Source organism: Cladophialophora yegresii (genome assembly GCF_000585515.1).
Source record: "Cladophialophora yegresii CBS 114405 chromosome Unknown aczIN-supercont1.1, whole genome shotgun sequence".
Classification (NCBI taxonomy): Eukaryota; Fungi; Ascomycota; class Eurotiomycetes; order Chaetothyriales; family Herpotrichiellaceae; genus Cladophialophora; species Cladophialophora yegresii.
In genome coordinates, this window is record NW_006913045.1 from 1,292,453 (window position 1) to 1,311,551 (window position 19,099).

At 53.5% G+C, this 19,099-nt stretch overlaps 9 protein-coding genes across 9 annotated transcripts; 3 read left to right on the forward strand and 6 right to left on the reverse strand.

Moving 5' to 3' along the window:
• Positions 1–1,072: 1,072 nt before the first annotated feature.
• A1O7_00462 (uncharacterized protein) lies at positions 1,073–2,012 on the reverse strand. Its single transcript, XM_007754503.1, has one exon. The coding sequence runs from the start codon at positions 1,998–2,000 to the stop codon at positions 1,611–1,613; it is 390 nt and encodes a 129-aa protein (XP_007752693.1). The 5' UTR covers positions 2,001–2,012; the 3' UTR covers positions 1,073–1,610.
• Positions 2,013–3,236: 1,224 nt separating this feature from the next.
• On the forward strand, positions 3,237–4,733 carry A1O7_00463 (26S proteasome regulatory subunit N7; the record flags this gene model as incomplete). The annotated part of the gene is made up of 2 exons (XM_007754504.1): positions 3,237–3,701; positions 3,753–4,733. The coding sequence occupies 2 exons, from the start codon at positions 3,237–3,239 to the stop codon at positions 4,731–4,733; spliced, it is 1,446 nt and encodes a 481-aa protein (XP_007752694.1).
• Positions 4,734–5,587: 854 nt separating this feature from the next.
• A1O7_00464 (alanine transaminase) lies at positions 5,588–7,135 on the forward strand (the record flags this gene model as incomplete). The annotated part of the gene is made up of 2 exons (XM_007754505.1): positions 5,588–6,811; positions 6,881–7,135. The coding sequence occupies 2 exons, from the start codon at positions 5,588–5,590 to the stop codon at positions 7,133–7,135; spliced, it is 1,479 nt and encodes a 492-aa protein (XP_007752695.1).
• Positions 7,136–7,736: 601 nt separating this feature from the next.
• On the reverse strand, positions 7,737–8,693 carry A1O7_00465 (uncharacterized protein; the record flags this gene model as incomplete). Its single annotated transcript, XM_007754506.1, has 1 exon — positions 7,737–8,693. The coding sequence occupies one exon, from the start codon at positions 8,691–8,693 to the stop codon at positions 7,737–7,739; it is 957 nt and encodes a 318-aa protein (XP_007752696.1).
• Positions 8,694–10,740: 2,047 nt separating this feature from the next.
• A1O7_00466 (uncharacterized protein) lies at positions 10,741–11,601 on the reverse strand (the record flags this gene model as incomplete). The annotated part of the gene is made up of 3 exons (XM_007754507.1): positions 10,741–11,258; positions 11,313–11,525; positions 11,589–11,601. 3 exons carry the CDS (start codon positions 11,599–11,601, stop codon positions 10,741–10,743), a joined length of 744 nt encoding a protein of 247 aa, XP_007752697.1.
• A 419-nt stretch (positions 11,602–12,020) lies between these two features.
• Positions 12,021–13,653, reverse strand: A1O7_00467 (uncharacterized protein; the record flags this gene model as incomplete). Its single annotated transcript, XM_007754508.1, has 3 exons — positions 12,021–12,248; positions 12,320–12,425; positions 12,482–13,653. The coding sequence occupies 3 exons, from the start codon at positions 13,651–13,653 to the stop codon at positions 12,021–12,023; spliced, it is 1,506 nt and encodes a 501-aa protein (XP_007752698.1).
• Positions 13,654–15,467: 1,814 nt separating this feature from the next.
• A1O7_00468 (uncharacterized protein) lies at positions 15,468–16,487 on the reverse strand (the record flags this gene model as incomplete). Its single annotated transcript, XM_007754509.1, has 2 exons — positions 15,468–16,319; positions 16,371–16,487. 2 exons carry the CDS (start codon positions 16,485–16,487, stop codon positions 15,468–15,470), a joined length of 969 nt encoding a protein of 322 aa, XP_007752699.1.
• A 243-nt stretch (positions 16,488–16,730) lies between these two features.
• Positions 16,731–17,438, forward strand: A1O7_00469 (uncharacterized protein; the record flags this gene model as incomplete). Its single annotated transcript, XM_007754510.1, has 1 exon — positions 16,731–17,438. The coding sequence occupies one exon, from the start codon at positions 16,731–16,733 to the stop codon at positions 17,436–17,438; it is 708 nt and encodes a 235-aa protein (XP_007752700.1).
• A 169-nt stretch (positions 17,439–17,607) lies between these two features.
• Positions 17,608–19,059, reverse strand: A1O7_00470 (adenylosuccinate lyase; the record flags this gene model as incomplete). Its single annotated transcript, XM_007754511.1, has 1 exon — positions 17,608–19,059. One exon carries the CDS (start codon positions 19,057–19,059, stop codon positions 17,608–17,610), a length of 1,452 nt encoding a protein of 483 aa, XP_007752701.1.
• Between the last annotated feature and the right edge of the window lie 40 nt (positions 19,060–19,099).

Sequence of the window (19,099 nt, forward strand, 5' to 3'; positions counted from 1 at the left end):
TACTTTCATCGTGGTTACTGTAGCCAGCACAGCTTCTGGGGTTGCGGAGGGTGGCAGTCTTGATTCTTGAACAGCGAAAGGAGTACAGTACGGAGTACATATCCGCACCGCTCTCTTTCCAGTCATCGCACCCACTAAAGAATACCCCCCCGGTCCGTCCTCCTTCGTGCTTTCCAGCATACACTGTGGTGGCAATGCTGCCTGCCGGCAGAAGGAATGACAACCGTCTACTATGTGCTGCTCGAAGTGGCTCGCTTCACGTCGCCTATCTGCGCTCAATACTCATTCCTTGTTTCGCGTTGTCTCCATTCCCATCTTACTGCACTTCCACCTGCACAACGGCGAGGCTAAGCGGTTGAGTCTTTGTTACCGTCTGTCTTTACCCTACCATCAAGATCGAATCGCCCAACTGAGATCTGGTCCGGTTGGCGTACTTTTGAATGTGTGTTTCTCGACTTCCTCCTTGAAAGCAACCTCATCCCAGTAGTAATCGAGGGTCACGACGGTATTGATGGGGTCGCTGAACTCAGGGACAAGAAGGAGGCCAAAGACTGTATCGAGGATCTGCTTGTTCGTTGTCCTCGGGACCGGATCTGGTGTGACTGTTGAGCTGGAACCGAAGTGTCCGAATTGGAAGTTAGAACCAGACATCGCTTGAGATATTACTGGTGGCCTCTCATGTATGAATAGCACAGGTTCGGGTTCGCACAATGCAGATGCTTCCCTCTACTGAGGTTTGGCGCGAATCTGTAGCCACCAGTGAAGTATGAGACAGTTCTGAATGCGCGATTGTCTTGGCCGCCGATACAGACCGAATCGACGACAATCTGACGCTGGAGTAATGTTCGACAGACACCTTCAACGTCTCTGACTGAGCTCGTATCCACGCCGTCAGATAGGCAAGCTATTCTCTTCTTGATCTGCGGATATGCACGGCTCGTGTCAACCAGAGGGTCTGCCGCCAGTGCAAGTGCGTCCCACAATGCAGTGGCGCCGTCTTCCTTCATTTTGTCCACGGCTTGCTGAAAGTTCTCGACCACGTTAGTCACTTCTGTGAGATCCCTGCTTGAGTCCCGAAAGTGATCAAGCCGACATTGCGAAATGATCGTGACGTCCACACATTCTCCTCAACACCAGTCAATGGATTGAAAACTGTATGGTCTTGGCCCGGCGCGGCGCAGGCAGCTCTTCCGGTGTAGACGGCCATGTATCCGTGTCGGTCGAGCGTCAAAACTGGGAACCTTGGCATTGGACAGCTGACGCGGCGCGATCACCACAAGCTTCGTCTCTTCACAGAGCGATGCGAGAAAGAGGACGTCAGAGGACAAGCTCTTGGGGTCGAGAAACTGAGAGTGTACTGTTGTTGCATACTGCTCAAGTGCCGCGCCTAGCAGGTCGGCCTTATAATAGGAAGCCTCTGGTGCCACCTCACCGTAAAGCAGAGCCACTCGGAGTCGCGTGAAATCCTTCCGACCGCAGCCCCTAAGGTAGCATTGAGGACTGTCGTTTGAGTATCGCAGAGACAGAAAAAGCGTTGAAAACACTCTTGTTGAGAAGGCCAAGGTCGGCCAAAATAGGATCAGTGACTGCTTCCGTTGTCATTGCATCCCTCACATCGAATGTATAGTAGCCGGTAATACAAGGAAAACAGAACCCTGGGTATCTGTGTTCTCATGTTGGCGACTTGGTGGGCCGCGAACTCCGCACAATACGATCCCAAAGACAAGTCTCGCACCCTCCAAGCCGCGCCGTATGTCATTCGAAATGATGTTTGGAGGTATGAATTCTTCCATCACAGCTGCAATACACTGCACGAGAGCAGCACTCTCGTTTCGCGCAAGTGTCTTGCCATATATGAGGATATGGGTTGCTCTCAGGGCTGGTGGAAAGCGAGTCGGTACATGCAAGAACCTGAGTACTCCATTCTGACGATAGTCGTCGAACTCTTCAGGTCCGATAACATGCGAGAAGACTCGAAGCGAGGCAAGAAACGCAGCCATGCCACGGTCTGATTACCTGGAGTGCCATCGAGAAAAGTGATGAAAGAATATCCGAAGAGGTGGTCATCACATCTTTGAAAATGTCGTCTGCTTCGATCAAGTGGCCGTTATCGGAGCCAAGACAGAGCTTCAACGAGTCGTACCGGGTAGCGGAAGGCAAAGAGCGATACTTAAGAGGCACGATGTATGACGTTGGCAGCGAGGTCACTTTCCGCTGTCGAATGGCAAAGCAAGGTCAAGTTTATCACCCTTTGGCGGGATCAGGGGGACCTTGATAGGCGCCGTTGTGGCAAGCAAGGCCACCTCAGTAGCGAACACGAAAGGTCCCAGCGAAGTGGTTGTGGTGTTAGAACCAAGGAAGAAACACGGAAGACGAGGAAAGGACAGGTAAGCCAGGAGAGTGCGAAGTAATGTTGCAATCAGCGAAGGCTACGGGGCTCCTGTCTTCCCTCTGAGAGCTCCTGGTCGAGGTAAGCGCTGTGAAATTGTGACAGTGAAGTGTTGGCGGCTGAGGTCAACCTGAAGTGGGACATGGGGCTGAGGCAGAAGCAACAGATGTCTAAAAAGTCCCATGAGCATACTTTTGAACCCGGACCGCCCACAGCACTCTTCCTACTCATATTGCCAACTGGATCAGGCTGAGGCTACTGTGCCATCTTGAGGCTGACCTCGACCCCGCCTCGCTCGAGTATCCGGCGGTCATTGTCCAATATTGCAGCTTGTATCAGGAGCCCAGCCATGTCCTGCAGCAAGGCAAACATGCAGCTGTGCCAGCGACATCCTGCCAATGGCGGCCTGTTCCATACATTCTTTGAGCCATTGCATGCATATTCGACGTTCAAGTGAAAGAATGAACTGACAGCTCGCAGCGCTACCTTCAGTACGCAAATAGAGGACTGGGTAGAGATTGAAGAAAAAGAAATTACAAAGCACGGAGTAACAATGGGACACTTGATTACTGCAGCTCTGGAGTTTCGAATCTGCATTGAATTTGAGAGTCTCATTCGTTGACTGGAAAGAGCTTCAGAGCATTTTGCGAACCACCGTAGTGAACGCGGCAGACCATTTGTCCTCGTGCGCACTAGGCTGGCAACTGGCGCGTCTCCGATGCGGCGTCTCCAAAGTTGAGGTTTTGATATTCGCTACTCCGTACATCGGTCACCTTTGAGTTGTCCCAGTCTCTGTTCGCGCGCCCTTCTTGGAATCTTTCCTCTCCTAGACCTTCAAGCTTCAGCCATGGGCTCAGATCCTCAGTTCGCCAAATACCCCGACCTAACCCTCGCTCAACATATCTTCACCCTCGCCAATGCACCTCAGGCGCTTCAGCCGACGTCGCTGACCTATCTTCAAAATGCGATCAAGGACCATAAGATGGCGCCGCTATATCGGCACCTGGCGCACCCCACCGAAGGTGTGCTGAACGCTGTAGGCGAAAGTACAGCTCAACCGCCGCAACAACCGTCAAAACCTCCTGCTCGACGAGCCTCTCTAGTGTCAAGCAATCTATTACCGCCCAAGAAACCTGTACCTTCTGGCATCCTGCCATGGGACGAGTCACTCTATAAAGAGCTGAAGGCGGATAATGAGAAAGAGCTGGAGCAATTCCAGAAGGAGGAGGAGGCCGAGAAGGAGGCGGGAGAAACAGAGATCCAAGCGGCCCGAAGCAAGCGTGCGGAATTCTGGGCTCGGGTGGGTGACAAGGTAGGCAACCAGAAAGCCACCCGGCAAGAGCATCGATCTAACATGTCGCAGGACAAAGCTATCGCCGCCTACGAGAAAGTCTTCGACAAGACCGGCCCGTTAGGGACGAAGATTGACATTGTCCTCGCCATCATCCGAATTGGCATCTTCTTCAACGACAAGGCATTCGCGAAGAGGCAGATAGAACGCGCAAGCATCCTGGTAGAGAGTGGTGGAGACTGGGATCGAAGAAATCGGTTGAAAGCCTACAAGGGCCTGCATCTCCTCACCGTCCGATCCTACAACCTTGCTGCACCACTGCTCCTCGACAGTCTCTCCACTTTCACCAGCTACGAACTATGCAGTTACTCCTCGCTGGTTGTCTATGCCGTGCTGGCGGGCTCACTTTCGCTGAATCGAGTTGACTTCAAGGCCAAAGTCGTCGATGCTCCGGAAATTAAAGCCATTCTCGGGGACACCGAAGACAAAGCAGAAGGCGGAGATGAAGAGATGAAGGATGTGTCTGCTTCGACCGCAGAACGTGCCAGCGGGTTGGTCAATGTGAACGCCCTTGGAACGGGTGGTGCCGTAGAGTCGCAGACCGAGGCCCCAGTGGATGTCTCGTCTCTGGGTCAACTGGTGAACAGTCTCTATACCGGCAACTATCGGAAGTTCTTCCTGGCCTTGGCCGCCGTTGAGGAGAACTTCTTGACGCAAGACCGCTACTTGTACGAGCATCGAGCATGGTTCGTCCGCGAGATGAGACTGCGAGGCTATCAGCAACTGTTGCAGTCCTACCGAGTGGTCGGACTGGCGACGATGGCACAGGCGTTTGGTGTCAGCGTTGACTTCTTGGACCGAGATCTGGCCAAGTTCATTGCTGGTGGTCGGGTCAGTTGTACGATTGACCGAGTTCAAGGGACCATCGAGACAACACGTCCTGACGACAAGAACAAACAATATGCGGACGTGGTGAAACAAGGCGACGCCCTGATTACGAAGCTGCAGAAGTACGGCCAGGCAGTGAGGCTGAGAGGAAGCGAGCGAGCTTGAATACAATTTCCTGGGTTTAATTCCTGCATGGCAAGCTGGCAAATGAAGCCTACGGCGGCAAGGTGTTCTGGCGATGTGAGCACGAGACTGCGCCGACTGCGCTGGTACCATAGATACTCTTAGGCACAGATGTCCTCTATGTCTTCCTAGGAACGGGACATGTGGGAGCGAGGCTGCATTAACTAATCCGTGGTCAAAACGGGTTGCTCCAATGATTGACTCTCGGCTTCGCACCCCTGCAGCAACGACTTCGTCTCCCCCACATCTGGTGATAAGATAGACGAGGAAGCTCTGGCCATGACGATTACGCGGTATGTGGTTGATCTGGCTGTTTGTGGTTCCCGTCACCCATACATCATGATCCCCATTACGAGGACTCGGCTCTAGCCTGACGATAAGACTCTCATTCGTGTGCTTGTACGGAGCAGTTCCAACTACTCAGCGCAACCCACCGTCGAACCGCCCCACTGACGACTCTGACTGTGGACATCCTCAATCCCTCCACCAAGATGGCCACGCGAACATCATCAATGCCCAAGACAATATCTGTATTCCTTCGAGCCGAGGATCTGTCCAGTGAACTTGCCATTGCCTGTAGAGCACTGCGGTCAGCGAACGCTACCCGCAATTCACGCCATCTATCGCGCCGAAACCCATTACAAGGTAAGAAGAGCGAGTCGCGATCTCCGCAGTCGGAACCGTCGCAAACCACTTATGACTCGACCAGCAAATTTGCTTCTGCGCATTCGGGTTTCATATCAGGGCATCACGAGACCACAAGAAGCTAACATGTCGACTACGTAGCTTCTCCTCTTCCTCCTGCGTCTCACATTCATTCTTCCCGCCGCCGCAACATGTCGTCGACGCCCCGGCTACGCAGCCTCAATATTGACAATATCAATCCTCATGTGAAGGAAGCAAAGTACGCCGTTCGTGGCGAGCTTGCAATCAAGTCAGAGGAGTTGCGCGCACAGCTGAAGAAAGGGGACCCTCCTACTCCCCCAGAAAAGCCTCTGCCCTTCGACACCGTCATCTCTGCCAACATCGGCAACCCACAGCAACTCGACCAGAAGCCCATCACATTCTTCCGCCAGGTGCTTGCCCTACTGGAGTATCCCGCGCTGCTACAAAATGAGGACGTCTTGAAGTCGAGTCTTGGGTACAACCAAGATGCGGTCGACCGTGCGCGCTGGCTGCTGAAAGAGGTGCAGTCAGTAGGAGCATACTCACAGTCTGCTGGCGCTCCAGGCATACGGCAGTCCGTGGCCAACTTCATCGAGCGACGGGACGGCTTTCCGTCGCACAAGGACCATATTTACCTATCTGCGGGTGCCTCGTCAGGCGTCAACACTCTTCTGCACATTATCTGTTCCAAACCAGAGACGGGAGTACTCGTCCCTATACCACAGTATCCTCTCTATACGGCGACTCTGACTGTCCTCAATGCGCGATGTGTCCCGTACTACCTCGACGAGTCTCAAGCTTGGGGCACGGAACTCGCCACCATCGTAGAAGCATACGACAAGGCAGACAGTGAAGGGACTGATGTCCGCGCGATTGTCATCATCAACCCTGGCAACCCGACCGGCGCTTCGCTATCCGAGAAGGACGTGGAAGGCATGATCAAGTTCGCTGCAGAGAAGAAGCTTGTCATCATGGCTGATGAAGTCTACCAAACAAACGTCTTCGTCGGCGAGTTCCACTCCTTCAAGGGCGTGTTGCGGAAGTTGCAGCAAAAGGAGCCAGGCAAGTACGACAACGTCGAGCTGGCCTCGCTCAACTCGGTATCCAAGGGCATGGTGGGCGAATGCGGTCACCGGGCAGGCTACTTTGAACTGGTCGGCTTTGACCCCGAAGTGCAGGCACAGATATACAAGTTCATCAGTATCATGTTATGCCCGCCCGTCATCGGCCAGTGTCTCCTAGAGATGGTGGTGAACCCGCCAAAACCCGGCGACCCCAGCTTTGAACTCTACGACCAGGAATACAACGCAGTCAAGAATGGACTGAAAGAGCGGGCGACTGCCCTGTATGAGGCATTCAAGCAAATGGAAGGCGTCGAGGTGGGAGAGCCACAGGTAAGCATTTGTCGCTTTACATTTCATGTCCAGGGCACCGAAAACCACGTGCTAACAAAAGCCACGCAGGGCTCAATGTATCTCTTCCCAACCATCACTGTCCCTCCAAAAGCAGTCGAGGCGGCCAAAGAAGCAGAGCGCTCGCCCGATGAGTTCTACTGCCTCCGTCTGCTCGACGAGACAGGCATTTGTGTCGTGCCCGGCTCAGGCTTCGGCCAAAAGCCAGGCACACTACATCTGCGAACAACTTTCCTGGCACCTGGCACCGACTGGGTTGGGAGATGGACGAAGTTCCACGAGAAATTCATGGACAAATACAGATAGTTGGATCTACCGTTCCGGCGCGACACGACAATGTGTTGGCGATTTGGGTTAGTTCAGACTGTTGCAGCCGTAATAGCGTCTGTATCCGCTCAGTCAGCCTTGGCCGTTGGTATTGTCAATTATATTCGTTCTGTCGGCTGTATAACCCCCAGTCCAGGTTAACCTATCAAAATCAATGCTCACAATGCTCGCAGTTACAAGTGCATCCTCTCCTTCATGTTGAGCAGCTCACTAACAAGATCCGCGCAATGGTCGTGAAACCCGAGGAGAGACCCATGCCGGCTGAAGCCACAATTCGAATGCTCTACATCCTGTCGATCCGCATTCTCGATGCTCCCTTGACTTGCTCGCTGTGCCATTCGGCAGCGTCGAATACGTTTGCATTGCGCCAATGAACAGCAGATGGGAACGATTCTGCGTACAAATATACATCGACAAAGACAGCATATGCAGACCCTCGATGAGACCACGTCGTCCCGATACTATAGCCAGACAACCTGCTAACGGTTTCAATATTGGTCCCGGTTTGAGGTTCGCTAATCGTACCTCTATGCGCAGTGGCCTACATCGGCCGCCATCGATGCAGTCCCTCAAGACACTCCTACACCGTCATCTTGAACTTCAACTTGTCCTCCTTGACGATCTCGTCCCTTTTTGCCTCCAACTCATCCACATCCCACGTGACAGAGAGGTACCGCCCACTCAACCAGTCTCTCCTCTCGCGCGTCAGCCACGTCAACCACCCACCACACAACCCGATATCTTCACTCATAAGCGTATCCCACGCGTCGCCCTTCTGCGTGGAGTGGTTCTCAGTCTGCGGAGTCAACACCGCCCCAGGATGGACCGCGAACGCCAGCAGGCCCTGCTCCTTGTGGTCCTCGGCCATGTGTTCGACCATGCGATTGTTCGCCAGTTTCGCGACATTGTACGCCGTGGGCACAAAGCTGCTCTGCGTCAGCTGGCTCGCCAGACTGCTCATGACAACATAGCTGCGCACGGTGCTCGGGTTCTGCGGCGCGACGAGCATCGGCGTGAAGTATTTGGCCACGTAGTACGACCCCAGCAAGTTGATGTCGATGACGCGCGCGAAGTCGTCATCCTCGACGATCCCCTTGGGTAGGCGGCGGTTCGACTTGTCGCCGGTCGTTGGGTCCACGTCGTACACGTACTTTGAGATGACGCCCGCGTTGGCCACCACGACGTCCAGTCGGCCGCCCCACTTTTGTTGCACCTGCTCCGCGAGGTGCTTGACGGCCTCGGGCTTGGTCGTGTCGCAGATCGACGAGAGGATCTCGAGCTTGGGGTCCACTTCCTTGAGCTGCTTCTCCAGTGAGTCCAGGTCGCTTTGGGTCCGGCTCGAGATGCAGATCCCCGTGACCCCCGCGCGCGCGTACGCCAGGGAAATGTACACGCCGAGCCCCTTGCCCGCGCCCGTCACAACCACGATGTAGCCTGGCGAGGGGTTGTTTTCGGGCAGTGTCGGTCCTTCGGCCTTTTGGTGCAGTGTGCTGGTGAACTCCATGCCGTAGCTGGGTGGGAAGCGTCCTGATGACATCGCGCCGGTGTAACCTCCAGAGCTTGGTGCTGAGAAAGTGGTGCGGTATGAAGCAGCGGCCGGGAGAGGGCAGGTCTATGTCGGTTTAAATATGATTCCAGGTGTCGTTGGATTAATGGTCCCGCCTGGCCAAACACGGACACAGTACACAGTACTATTTAGAGACAATGGATGCGTAGTGGTGAGAGAGTGGATCTGGGGACGGTAGTCGACGTAGTAATTGATCCTGAATATGGCTCACTTACTGTCCACTGACAAGATGAGCCTTCTAATTGCGATGAGGGCTCTACACGAGATGTCTTGCAGGGAAGTGAATCAGGATTTTCCACCGACCGGTATGGTCAATAGATACGGTACATGTGCTCACTGGGTCTGAGTCTAAGTCTGGGTCTGGGCCTGAGTCTCCATGTCAGTGTCAGTGGCCGTACGTCGGTATGTGTTCAACTATCGTTACCGGCAAAGCCCCGAGCCTCATGCTCTCCCCGCATCACGGGCATAGCCCACCATGTGTGCATGCCCATGCTCGCCATGTCGCTCCCTGACTTGCTACGTATCGTGCACTTGAGTCGTATCCTCGCCTCGGCTCCCCGCATAAAGCCTAGGCCCTCCCTGACAGTACTCTACTGTGGTTGGACATTATCGCCGTCTCTCGCCTTTACCTTATCTTCGGCAAACATCTATTTTCGCCCCGAGGACATCAGGCTGTTGGCTCGAAAACCTGCCGCCAGTTAGAGCCTCGGATCTCGTATGCGATCTGGAATTGGATTTGGAGCCGCAATGCAATTGAAACTGACACTGACAGGGGCACTTCGTAGTCAGTAGGTCATTCAGGCAGAGGACTGTTTGTGCCAAATGTGTTCATTATACGACGTGGCTGATGAGCGGGATCGAAGGCTCTAACCTTCGCCATCCACACTGGGGATCTTTTCACAAAGCGAGTTGCCCTGACGAATTTCACTCGCGCCTGTAGCACGCACAGAGAAATGCGCGCGCGTACCCGCTAAGAAGAGCAGACGTTGGAGCCGTCGACAGCTGCATCTCGAGATGTACGAACGCTTTGTCCAGACAGGGAAGGGACAACCAAAAGCACGCCGAGGTTCGCGACGCGCAGCAGTTTCGCTGTAATTCGAGGCGACGAGCCCGTGCCCTCACATCACCGTAGAAGTCGCTTTCAGTGTGCTGCACCGAGGCATGAGTGGGTGCCAACGCACGCGACTTTCGCGCCCACTGTGGAAATGGATGGAATACCCTTTTTCAGTACATGCACACATGTTGCAGCTTGAAATCTGAAACAGCAGATTGAAGGATCAGTCTCTGTTCTCCTACCCAGTAGGAATATGCGAGATTTCAACTCCAGAACAACTCGTTTGACGTTTAAATGATACTAATGGTGAAGGACGACGGGTTCTTTTGATCCGTCATGATACATCGGACGAGGGTAGGGCCTGTTGTGTCTTGTGCGTGTTTCTGTGTTTGTGGGCGTCATTATCGAGGTCGTCACAAGAATATCACCCTCTGCGGAAATGCCAACACCCTGTACCCCTGTCGGAAGTTGTCGCCGAATTCGTCCGAGTCCAAGTCGTATCCGTTAATCGAATGCCACCCGGTGTGGCACAGACGACAGTTCCTGGTGTTCCTGTACTTGGTAGAATGGCCAGAATCAACACCCACCTAGGTAGGCAACCTCACCATCTGCAGTTTGACGGCAAACGAGCTCCGTCTGGAGGACCTTTCAAATTTCGCACCCTTCTCACAGTCGTGCCAGGCTTGTCCTGGGCTTCATAGGCATATTTGCAGTCGAAGCTAAGTAAGTTTTCAAAGTGGTTGCTGATCGCCATTCATTGGCGTCATCCAAAATGTGCCACTTTACTTCCGGGATGGTGACATTCGCAACTAGCGAGGTGAACTCCTGACCTCCTCCAAGGTCGTGGACCTTATATCATGGTGTATCGGGCCTTTTCTCTGGGCAGTATCGCCTGATGATACCGCCAAATGATATTCTTCTCGGAGAGACAAGCGGCTCCAAACTGTGGTTAGGCTGATCCATTCAATCAGCGCCAAGGTGTGGATGCTTTTTGGTGTCGTTGTCGAACACTTCGAAATGTTGCCGGTAGAGCTTTCTCGGAATCCAGACCAATGTATCGTATATTTGGGTGCCAGCCACGCAAAGCAGCGTGTTGTAGAACTGCCATATGACGAGTAGGAGGACTCCCACACCCCAAGGGATTAGGAATTTGATCCATTCAGTGGTCTGGTAGAGATCGTTCTGTGACTGAATCCAGTAGTGAATCTTCTCGTCGTCACCCTGTCGCTTGGTGCGCTCGTCGTTTCCGGCGTCGGCGTGGAAGCTTATGTTATTGCTTGCGTTCGGGGTCTGCCCTGTACCAACGTCGGTCAGAGTCAAAGGCTCTAGGGACTGTCTGCGCTCGATAGATGTCGGATTACGATCCGTGGTCAGCTGGAGGACGGTAACCAATTTGACCGGCGCATTGTAGAAAGGGACTACCCATAGCTTGAAGTTCTGATGCAGGGAGACATAGAGGCGCAGGTGCTGCTCATCGAATGCTATTGTCCGGGTCAATGATTTCTGTCCCTCAGCTTGTGACGCCATTGACATACCGACTCCATCGACCGCAACATCAATATGTGGACTGAGAATCTTATACCACCGATATATCATTACAATGAACCATATCGATCCAGGAAAGCTGCCTGTCCGACAGAAAGGGTGGGTAAAAGAGGCAGTCGATGTGAAGTACGTCTCGATTGCTGCTCGTTGGACATCGGGCGGAGCTGTGCAAAGCAAGTTGATGACTCGCGGTATCTCCGCCACTGTGACGAGGGGTCAGAGTTTCGTGGCCTCCAGGAGGATAGTGGGAGGCACGTTGGGCATACCAGGATTCTCCATATTGGATCCCTAACAGCTGAGCCGTACCGAGATCTATCCTCTGCTTAAGATATCTCGTCGTGGCGTGGTAGTGATGGAGGTGATACTCTGGACGGTGTAAGAGGAATCTCGATCTTCCGTTCGGCAAGTCAAAAGGCTCCTGGAGGAAGCCGCGCCTCGACCAAGTCGACAGCCCGCAAAGCGTGTCCCTCCATTACGGTTCCTTGCAGCGCCTTCAGCATAGACTGACGACAGACTCGGAAATTTAGAACCCGCGTCCGCCCGATGATGTCATTTTGTGCGAGAAGAGAGAGATTCCGTGCACGTGGGGGACTATTTCCAGCTCGCTTTCTGAGCTTCTATGTACACGAATTATCGCGGATGACGACTCTGCAGCCGCCTGAAGATTCTCCACATCAGGACTTCAGAACTTGTCCCCTCTAGTCGTGGTAATCGGCCTTGGTGTATCCTAACCCATTCCTCAGCCTGTCTTCCTGCTCCACGATGCTCGCTGGCAGGTTCTTTCCGATGCCGAAGAACACAAACAGTGCCCATTTCCACCTGAAAGGATTGATCAACGTGATGAAGCAGAACCAGTAAAGCAGCTCCGAATAGGTGAAGAAGTCGAATGCCTTGGTCGGAGCCAACGACTTGATCGCGCTGGTAAACTATAGAGCTATTAGGACATGCATCGAGGTGATAGGGGAGCAGGGAAATAATGGCAGCGGACAGAACTTACATCTACCCATCTTTTCATCCACCAGGTGCGCGGTGTAGTAAGCGGGTCGACGAGGAACATCAGCAGCATCCGAGTATAGATGCCGATGTGGTAGTTGCCAACAGTCCTATCGCACCGAGAGGGTCAGTTAGTTCCCCGGCAGGAGATCTAGAAGTCACTTACCCGACCGCCGAGACATAGGTCGAGTTGATCGCACATATCGATGGCTCGGCAGGAGGAAAACATTGGATGAACCATCTCGGCGGCTGGTAGCCCTCCTCAAAACAGTTGTCGGGCAGGAAGTCGAGGCTGGGCCGCTTGTAGCCGGTTGCCATGATGATCATATCACCTTCGACAAGCTTATGTCGCCCAGGTCCACCTTTGGGCACGCCCTTGGCTCGATGGTTGAAGAAGATACCATTCTCACGCACCTCCTCGATGTCACCACGCAGCCAGGCTGCCTTGCCTGCACGGATCTGGTGGAATATCTCCGAATTGACCATTGGTGTCTCAGTGAAAAGCCCTTGGTCCGCAGGCGCAATATCTCTCAGATCGCGGTAGAAGAAGAGACGCAGCAGGTTCTCAGGGATCCAAGACAAGAGGGTCTCTTGGCCGAAGATATTGAAGGCGAGTAGTCCATCCACAAAAGCGTTCCTAGGAATGATCCACTTGTCAGACCTTGCAAGAACCTTTATTTCTGCGGCACCAGTGTTGACAGCCCACTCCAGTGCTTCAACAGCGCTTGCACCGCCTCCGACGATAAGAATCCTCTTGTCCTTGGCTTCCTTACCATCCAAGGCAGAGGAATGGAAAATGTCGCCTTTGAATGTCTCCTGGCCCGGCAGATGTGCCATTTTCGGTGGTCCGCAGGTTCCAATAGCAGGGATGATCCCGTCGAATCTGCCATTGGAGGGATTGTTGATGATCCAGCGCCCGAGCTTGTCTTTGTAGATTTTCTCGACCTTTGTATTGAAGTGCGTTCTCTCGTCGAGTTGGTAGCGATGCCAGAGTTGCCGCACCTGGTCGACAATCTGGTGCTGCTTGGGGTATCCTCCTTTCCATTGCACGGAAGGGTGAAATCGGTACATGACACTGTGGATCTGTAGACCGGAAGTAGTGTTGACATCCGTCCAGATGCCGCCAACATGCTTTTCGTCCCCGGCTTCGAACAATGTCACCTCGAACCCGTGACCGACACAGTGGGCTGCTGCCGCTACTCCCGTAAGCCCAGCACCGATGATAGCGATTTTAGGCCGGCGCAAGTGCGCATTGGGAGGCGGTGGATTGGGAGAGAATATCTTGTTGAGGATCCACTGAATGAGGGTATAGAACCAGAAGACCGGGCTAAAGGCCATGTTGACCGCGTCCGCATACAGAATAATAAGTTATGGATAGTGAGAAGGACTGAAGTTCTCAAGAATGCCGTGGCTCTGTAAAACAGAGTCCTTCACAGCCGGGGGCGTCATCATGCAGGTACTCGTTCATGGTCCACTGTGCCTGCTTGACCCGCTGACGATGTCATTGGTGGATAACTCCGGAGGTTTTCAAATCTTCGAGAAGCATGTGAAAATCTCCCAGCCTCACATCCGCCTACTGTCCCTTGGCGCGGAATGGGGCTGAAGGAAGTTGACGAGGCTGCTTAAACAACTCGGAAGTAGTGTTTATTCGCAGGAGACAGCCCACAGATTTTCGTTGGTAGAGGGAGAATCATTGCAAGGTGGCTTATCCGTCCCGATCAAAGTCCCCCACTAGGACTTCACGATGCCCTCACCTGGCAATGGGCTGTAACCCATTTCCAGGGAATATTGGTGGTGGTATCGGGCGGTCGAAAAGGCCGTAGTTGCGGTTCGAAGGCATCAACGGTCCATTCCAGGTTGTAGCTGCTGGCGAACCACCAGTTGTACCCAGGACGGAGACTGTCGCAGGTGCAATTGAGAGACAAGATGTAGTTCGGAAGAAGATCACAAATACGAAGCAGCAGTTCAGTATCAAGTGCATTGCGAACGCGAGGTAGTTGGCATTGATGGTCTGCCTCACGAAGGTGGCTCGCGAAGAGATAATAGGTGAGCCGTGAGTTTGACATTTGCTTCCCATGGCAACGTCAAGTGGTGTTGCTCGAGCCTATCCGCAAGGGCGCACCAACCTGCAAGAGATCAGACGTGACATTTCGTGTACACGCAGAGATCAACTCAGATCACACTGGACTGTCTCTGAAGATAGAAAGTCCTCCTCCGTACGAATATTGAGTACACACGCAGAGAGGCGGTGCAGGACAGAAGCACGCAACGCACAACCTCCAACCATAACTTAGAGACGAAACAGGATTTGCTTCGGCCCAGGCACCCACCAGGCCAGGCATTGTGTTTCGTTAATTTGCCAGCCAATCGGCAGGAGGCAAGCCTCACTTCCGGGCAACGCGCCGTGGTTCAGCGCCGCCCAGTTTGCGTGTTTCATGCCTAAAACTGACCTGATCAGTGGGGTACCGCCCCTAATGCGCCCCATAAGAAGCTGGAAGACGTCACGTTCATTTCAACTTCAATTGAGGCTCTCACGGCGACTATCCAACTTGCCCTGCGATTGATAACCACGCTAGTTTTCACCTTTCATACAATCCTCTTCCAAAACCAGCAGATACACGGTCATTCTGACTCAGTTCGCCCAAACGTCCTGCAAGGTGCGTAGCCGAGGCCAGTATTCGAGGCTTCACTGTTCGTCAGAACTGACATACTCTCCATAGCAGCTCAGCCTCGTCCAGCTTTCAAAATGCCTCCTTCTACCTCGTCGACCTCGAGCATCACCAAGGGTGTCAAGGGTCCGACCAAGCCATGCATTCCATGCGACTGCGGGGACTATTCTTGTGACTGCTTCATTTGTCCGTGCAGTGTCATGTGACTTGCTGTCAAAACGCGATGCCATGGCAAGAGGATATGCGCAAAGGGGTGGTGGGCATGAAGATAGATGCTGATGGGTGGTGGACATGAGATGCTTGGAAAATGCCACACAACAGGTGCAAGGCCGTTCGGGGTCTGGGATTCACCGCGTGAAAGATCGACCGATCACCGACATTCATAACGGAGGGCGGGGACATGAGACCACGACACTTTCTGGATTGCTAAGACCATGGCGATAATAGCTGCGAAAGATAGTATTCTTCTGCACAAGCACCATACTATGGCGGCTCTGCAGCGCCAGCATGTTGCCTCGAGTCCGCTTGACCCGATCCTGTCAAAAGATACGAGTGAGGCTCATCGTCGGACACATCGCTCAGACTCAGTTCGAACTGTTCAGCAGCTTCCTCCAAATCCCTGGATCTGGTTTTGGATGCCTCCTTCAAAGCATAGTCTGCCCGACTAGGATATGGAGAGTCGCATTTGAGATGCCTCAGTGGCCGATAATATCGTCGATAGGCAGTATATGCGACCGCCATGCCCAGGAGGCTTCCACACGTGACGTCGTAGATATCGTGCCTGTAGTCGGCCAATCGTGACATTGCCACCAATGAAGCACCAACAAGGGGGGCAAGAAAGATCAGCACCCGAACTAGATCTGCGTGAGATCGAAAGACATGCAACTGGCCGGCCAGGAACAGACTCAGATATCCGAGTCCAGAAAAGGCCCAACTGCTATGACCGCTCGGGAAACTGCGCCATCCGTCGTGCAACGTGTGCTGATCTGTCTCAGTACAGACGTCAATGGTGATCAGATCGTGCTCGGGTGTCCCTCGCTCGGGTTTACACCGTGCTATCAGATCTGGCCGAGGGCGGCCAATGGCATTTTTGATAATGTCGGTCAAAACAACAGTGAGGAACAAGCTGATGAAAAGTCCAAGAATCGTAACATGCGCCTTATGTACGCCTGGCCTGAAGACAACGGCCCAGACGATCAACAAAACCAGAGGGCCGACTCCAGCAAGTAAGACATTTTCCAAGGACGATACACGTTGGACGAGGGCGTGTGGATACTGTCTCGCGCGATCATCCAGACGGAACATCTGGTGGACCGGCTCAAGAAAGAACTCTGCCTGTAGATAGCGTCAACATCAAAGCCCATTCCGAAATAGTATCGCACGTACCCAAACATTTGCAAGGAGAAGCAGTATGATTCCAATATATTCAGCGGCATACGACCGCTGCCAGAACCGCTGAAGGGCGGGGACCACCCCGGACCCGTCAACGTTCGCCTGCCTCATCGCGTGTCCCGGGGACTTTGTCGCCGATTTAGCAACCCCTAAAGCCACGTAAACGCTGATATATGATAGATGCGATCTGAGGTGAGGTGAAAGCGGAGAGGAGACAATGAAGAGAACGAGAAACAGGAGCAGAGTCGAATCCCGCAAATTGGTTGTTCTGATTGGTCAGCCTGCGACAACACCAACTTCGCGCGTCCCTCGATCTTTCGCATCTTATGTCACCGCGCCAATTTGAGCATCACCATGGCAGAACCAGAACATCCGCAGCAGATCCCAGAGGCGGCCTATCCGGCGCCACTGCCATTCTGGCGACATTTCACGCTCGCAAACGAACAAGAACTGAGACAGCTCGAGGAGTCTGCACCTGAAGGCCAGACGCCGCAGAAACTGCCCTTACATCTGGCCTACCTCCGTCCTCCACCTCCACCTCCAGCCACCGCAGAGTTCTATACAACCTTCGGCCAAAAGCAAGTCATTGACCCAACCAAGCCCTCATCCTTGCCTACAGACCAACTGCTCTTCGACCCAGATGAACCCAACCTCAACCATGCCGTCCTTTTGAGCAAGCTCACAAAGTCGCTTCTTTTGAATTTCCTCGAACTGACAAGCATCTTGTCTCTGGATCCCACCAAGCACGAGGACAAGATAGCGGACATCAGACAGCTGGTTCTGAATATACATGTTGTGATCAACATTTACAGACCTCATCAAGCTCGGGAGAGTGTCAAGGACATGCTCATAGGGATACTCGAGGATGGGCAGAGGGAGATTGACGAGTGTGATCGACTGAAAGAGAGTCTCGAGGAGTTTCTGTTGGACTTGGGAAAAGCCGACAGCCAAAGTGGATATGTTGAAACTCAAGAGAACGCCGGCACGAACAACGAGGTCACCCATGACCAGATGATGGAAAAACACCGGAACCTATGGAAACAGATTCAGGATATGACTTGATGGAATGACTGCTGGGATTCTGACTACCGCTGCCCGTTGCAGGGTATGACGACTGACTGCGGGTTTCTACCGTTGCGCCTCTATGTTGGAATCTTTCACGATGCCCTCTCTTAGGACAAGAGGTCGACGACACGCATTGAGCGAGCGGCGCCCTCTTGAGTTTCAACAACTAAACGTTGATCTCGGCAACGCCACTGGCCAGGATCTGCTCCTTGTACGGTCCAAGCGCAGGTTCCACGGCCTCTTCGACGAATTCGTCCACCTGTTCAGGTGCGCGACCGACAAACTTCGACGGGTTCAGGAGGTCCCCGGGTGTCAATTCGCTCCATATCGGCTCGAAAAACTTCTCTTGCTTGATGCGCTCAACCAGGTCGTTGGCCTTGCCCTCGCCTTTGACGACCGCGCCTGCTAGGTGCGAAAGCACCCGGATTTGCTCGTGTGTCTCTTGTCGGCTGGCCCCCTTCTCAACCATTCGCATGATGATCGTCTCGGTGGCCATGAATGGAAGCTCTTGGAGAAGGCGGGAAGTGATGACCTGAGGGTATACCACGAGGCCAGAAGATACGTTGTCGAGGAGGATGCACAGTGCGTCTGCTATCAAAAACATTTCTGGTATATCGATCCGTCGGATTGCTGAATCGTCCAGAGATCGCTCAAACCATTGGTGGGCGTATGTGGCTCCGAAACCCGGGGCCAACGTCACCAGCTTGCGGGCTAAGGAACACATTCGCTCGGATCTCATAGGATTGCGCTTGTACGCCATGGCAGACGAACCGATTTGGTCCTTCTCAAACGGCTCTTCCACCTCCTTCAGCATTGCCAGATGGCGAAGGTCGGTTCCGATGTGTTCGCATGTCGTGCCGAATGAGGCAAGAACATTGGCCACGTCGAAGTCGATTTTCCGGTTGTAAGTCTGGACTGAGACGATGGAGCGTTTGTCAAACCCAGCCTTCTTCGTCACCAATTTGTCGAGCTCCTTGACCTTGGTGTGGTCACCGTGGAATAACTCCAGGAAGGACGCTTGTGTTCCCGTGGTACCCTTGACGCCTCTGAAGACGAGGTCTCCTCGAGCGCGTTCGAGGTTTCTCAGGTCCATGAGCAAAGATTCCACCCACTGCGTAGCCCGCCGGCCGACCGTGATGGGCTGCGCGGGCTGCCCGTGGGTGAAGCCTAGACATGGCAAGTCTTTGTACTCGACCGAGAAGTCCGAGAGTCTCTTGATGCACTTGGCGACCTTTGGCAGCAGAATGGAAAGCCCGTCTCTGAGGAAGATCAAGTCCGCATTGTCCGTCACGTAGCAAGATGTAGCTCCCAAGTGTATCTTCCCTGCAGCAGCTGGGGCCCGTTCACCGAATGCATGCACGTGGGCCATCACGTCGTGTCGTCGTCGCTTTTCCTCCACAGCAGCGACCTGGAAGTCATCGTCCGTCATGACCTTGGCGGCCTTCATCTGCGTGATTGCTTCTTCCGTGACATCTAGACCCAGTTCCTTTTCAGCCTCTGCTAGCCAAATCCACAATTGACGCCACGTTGAAGCCCGCGTGCGTGGTGAGAACAGAGTGAGCATTTCTCTACTGGCGTACCGGCCCACGAGGGGGCTTTGCCAGGTGTCGTAGGACATCTTGGTGATGGCTCACCCTGGCAATACAGATGAGATCAAA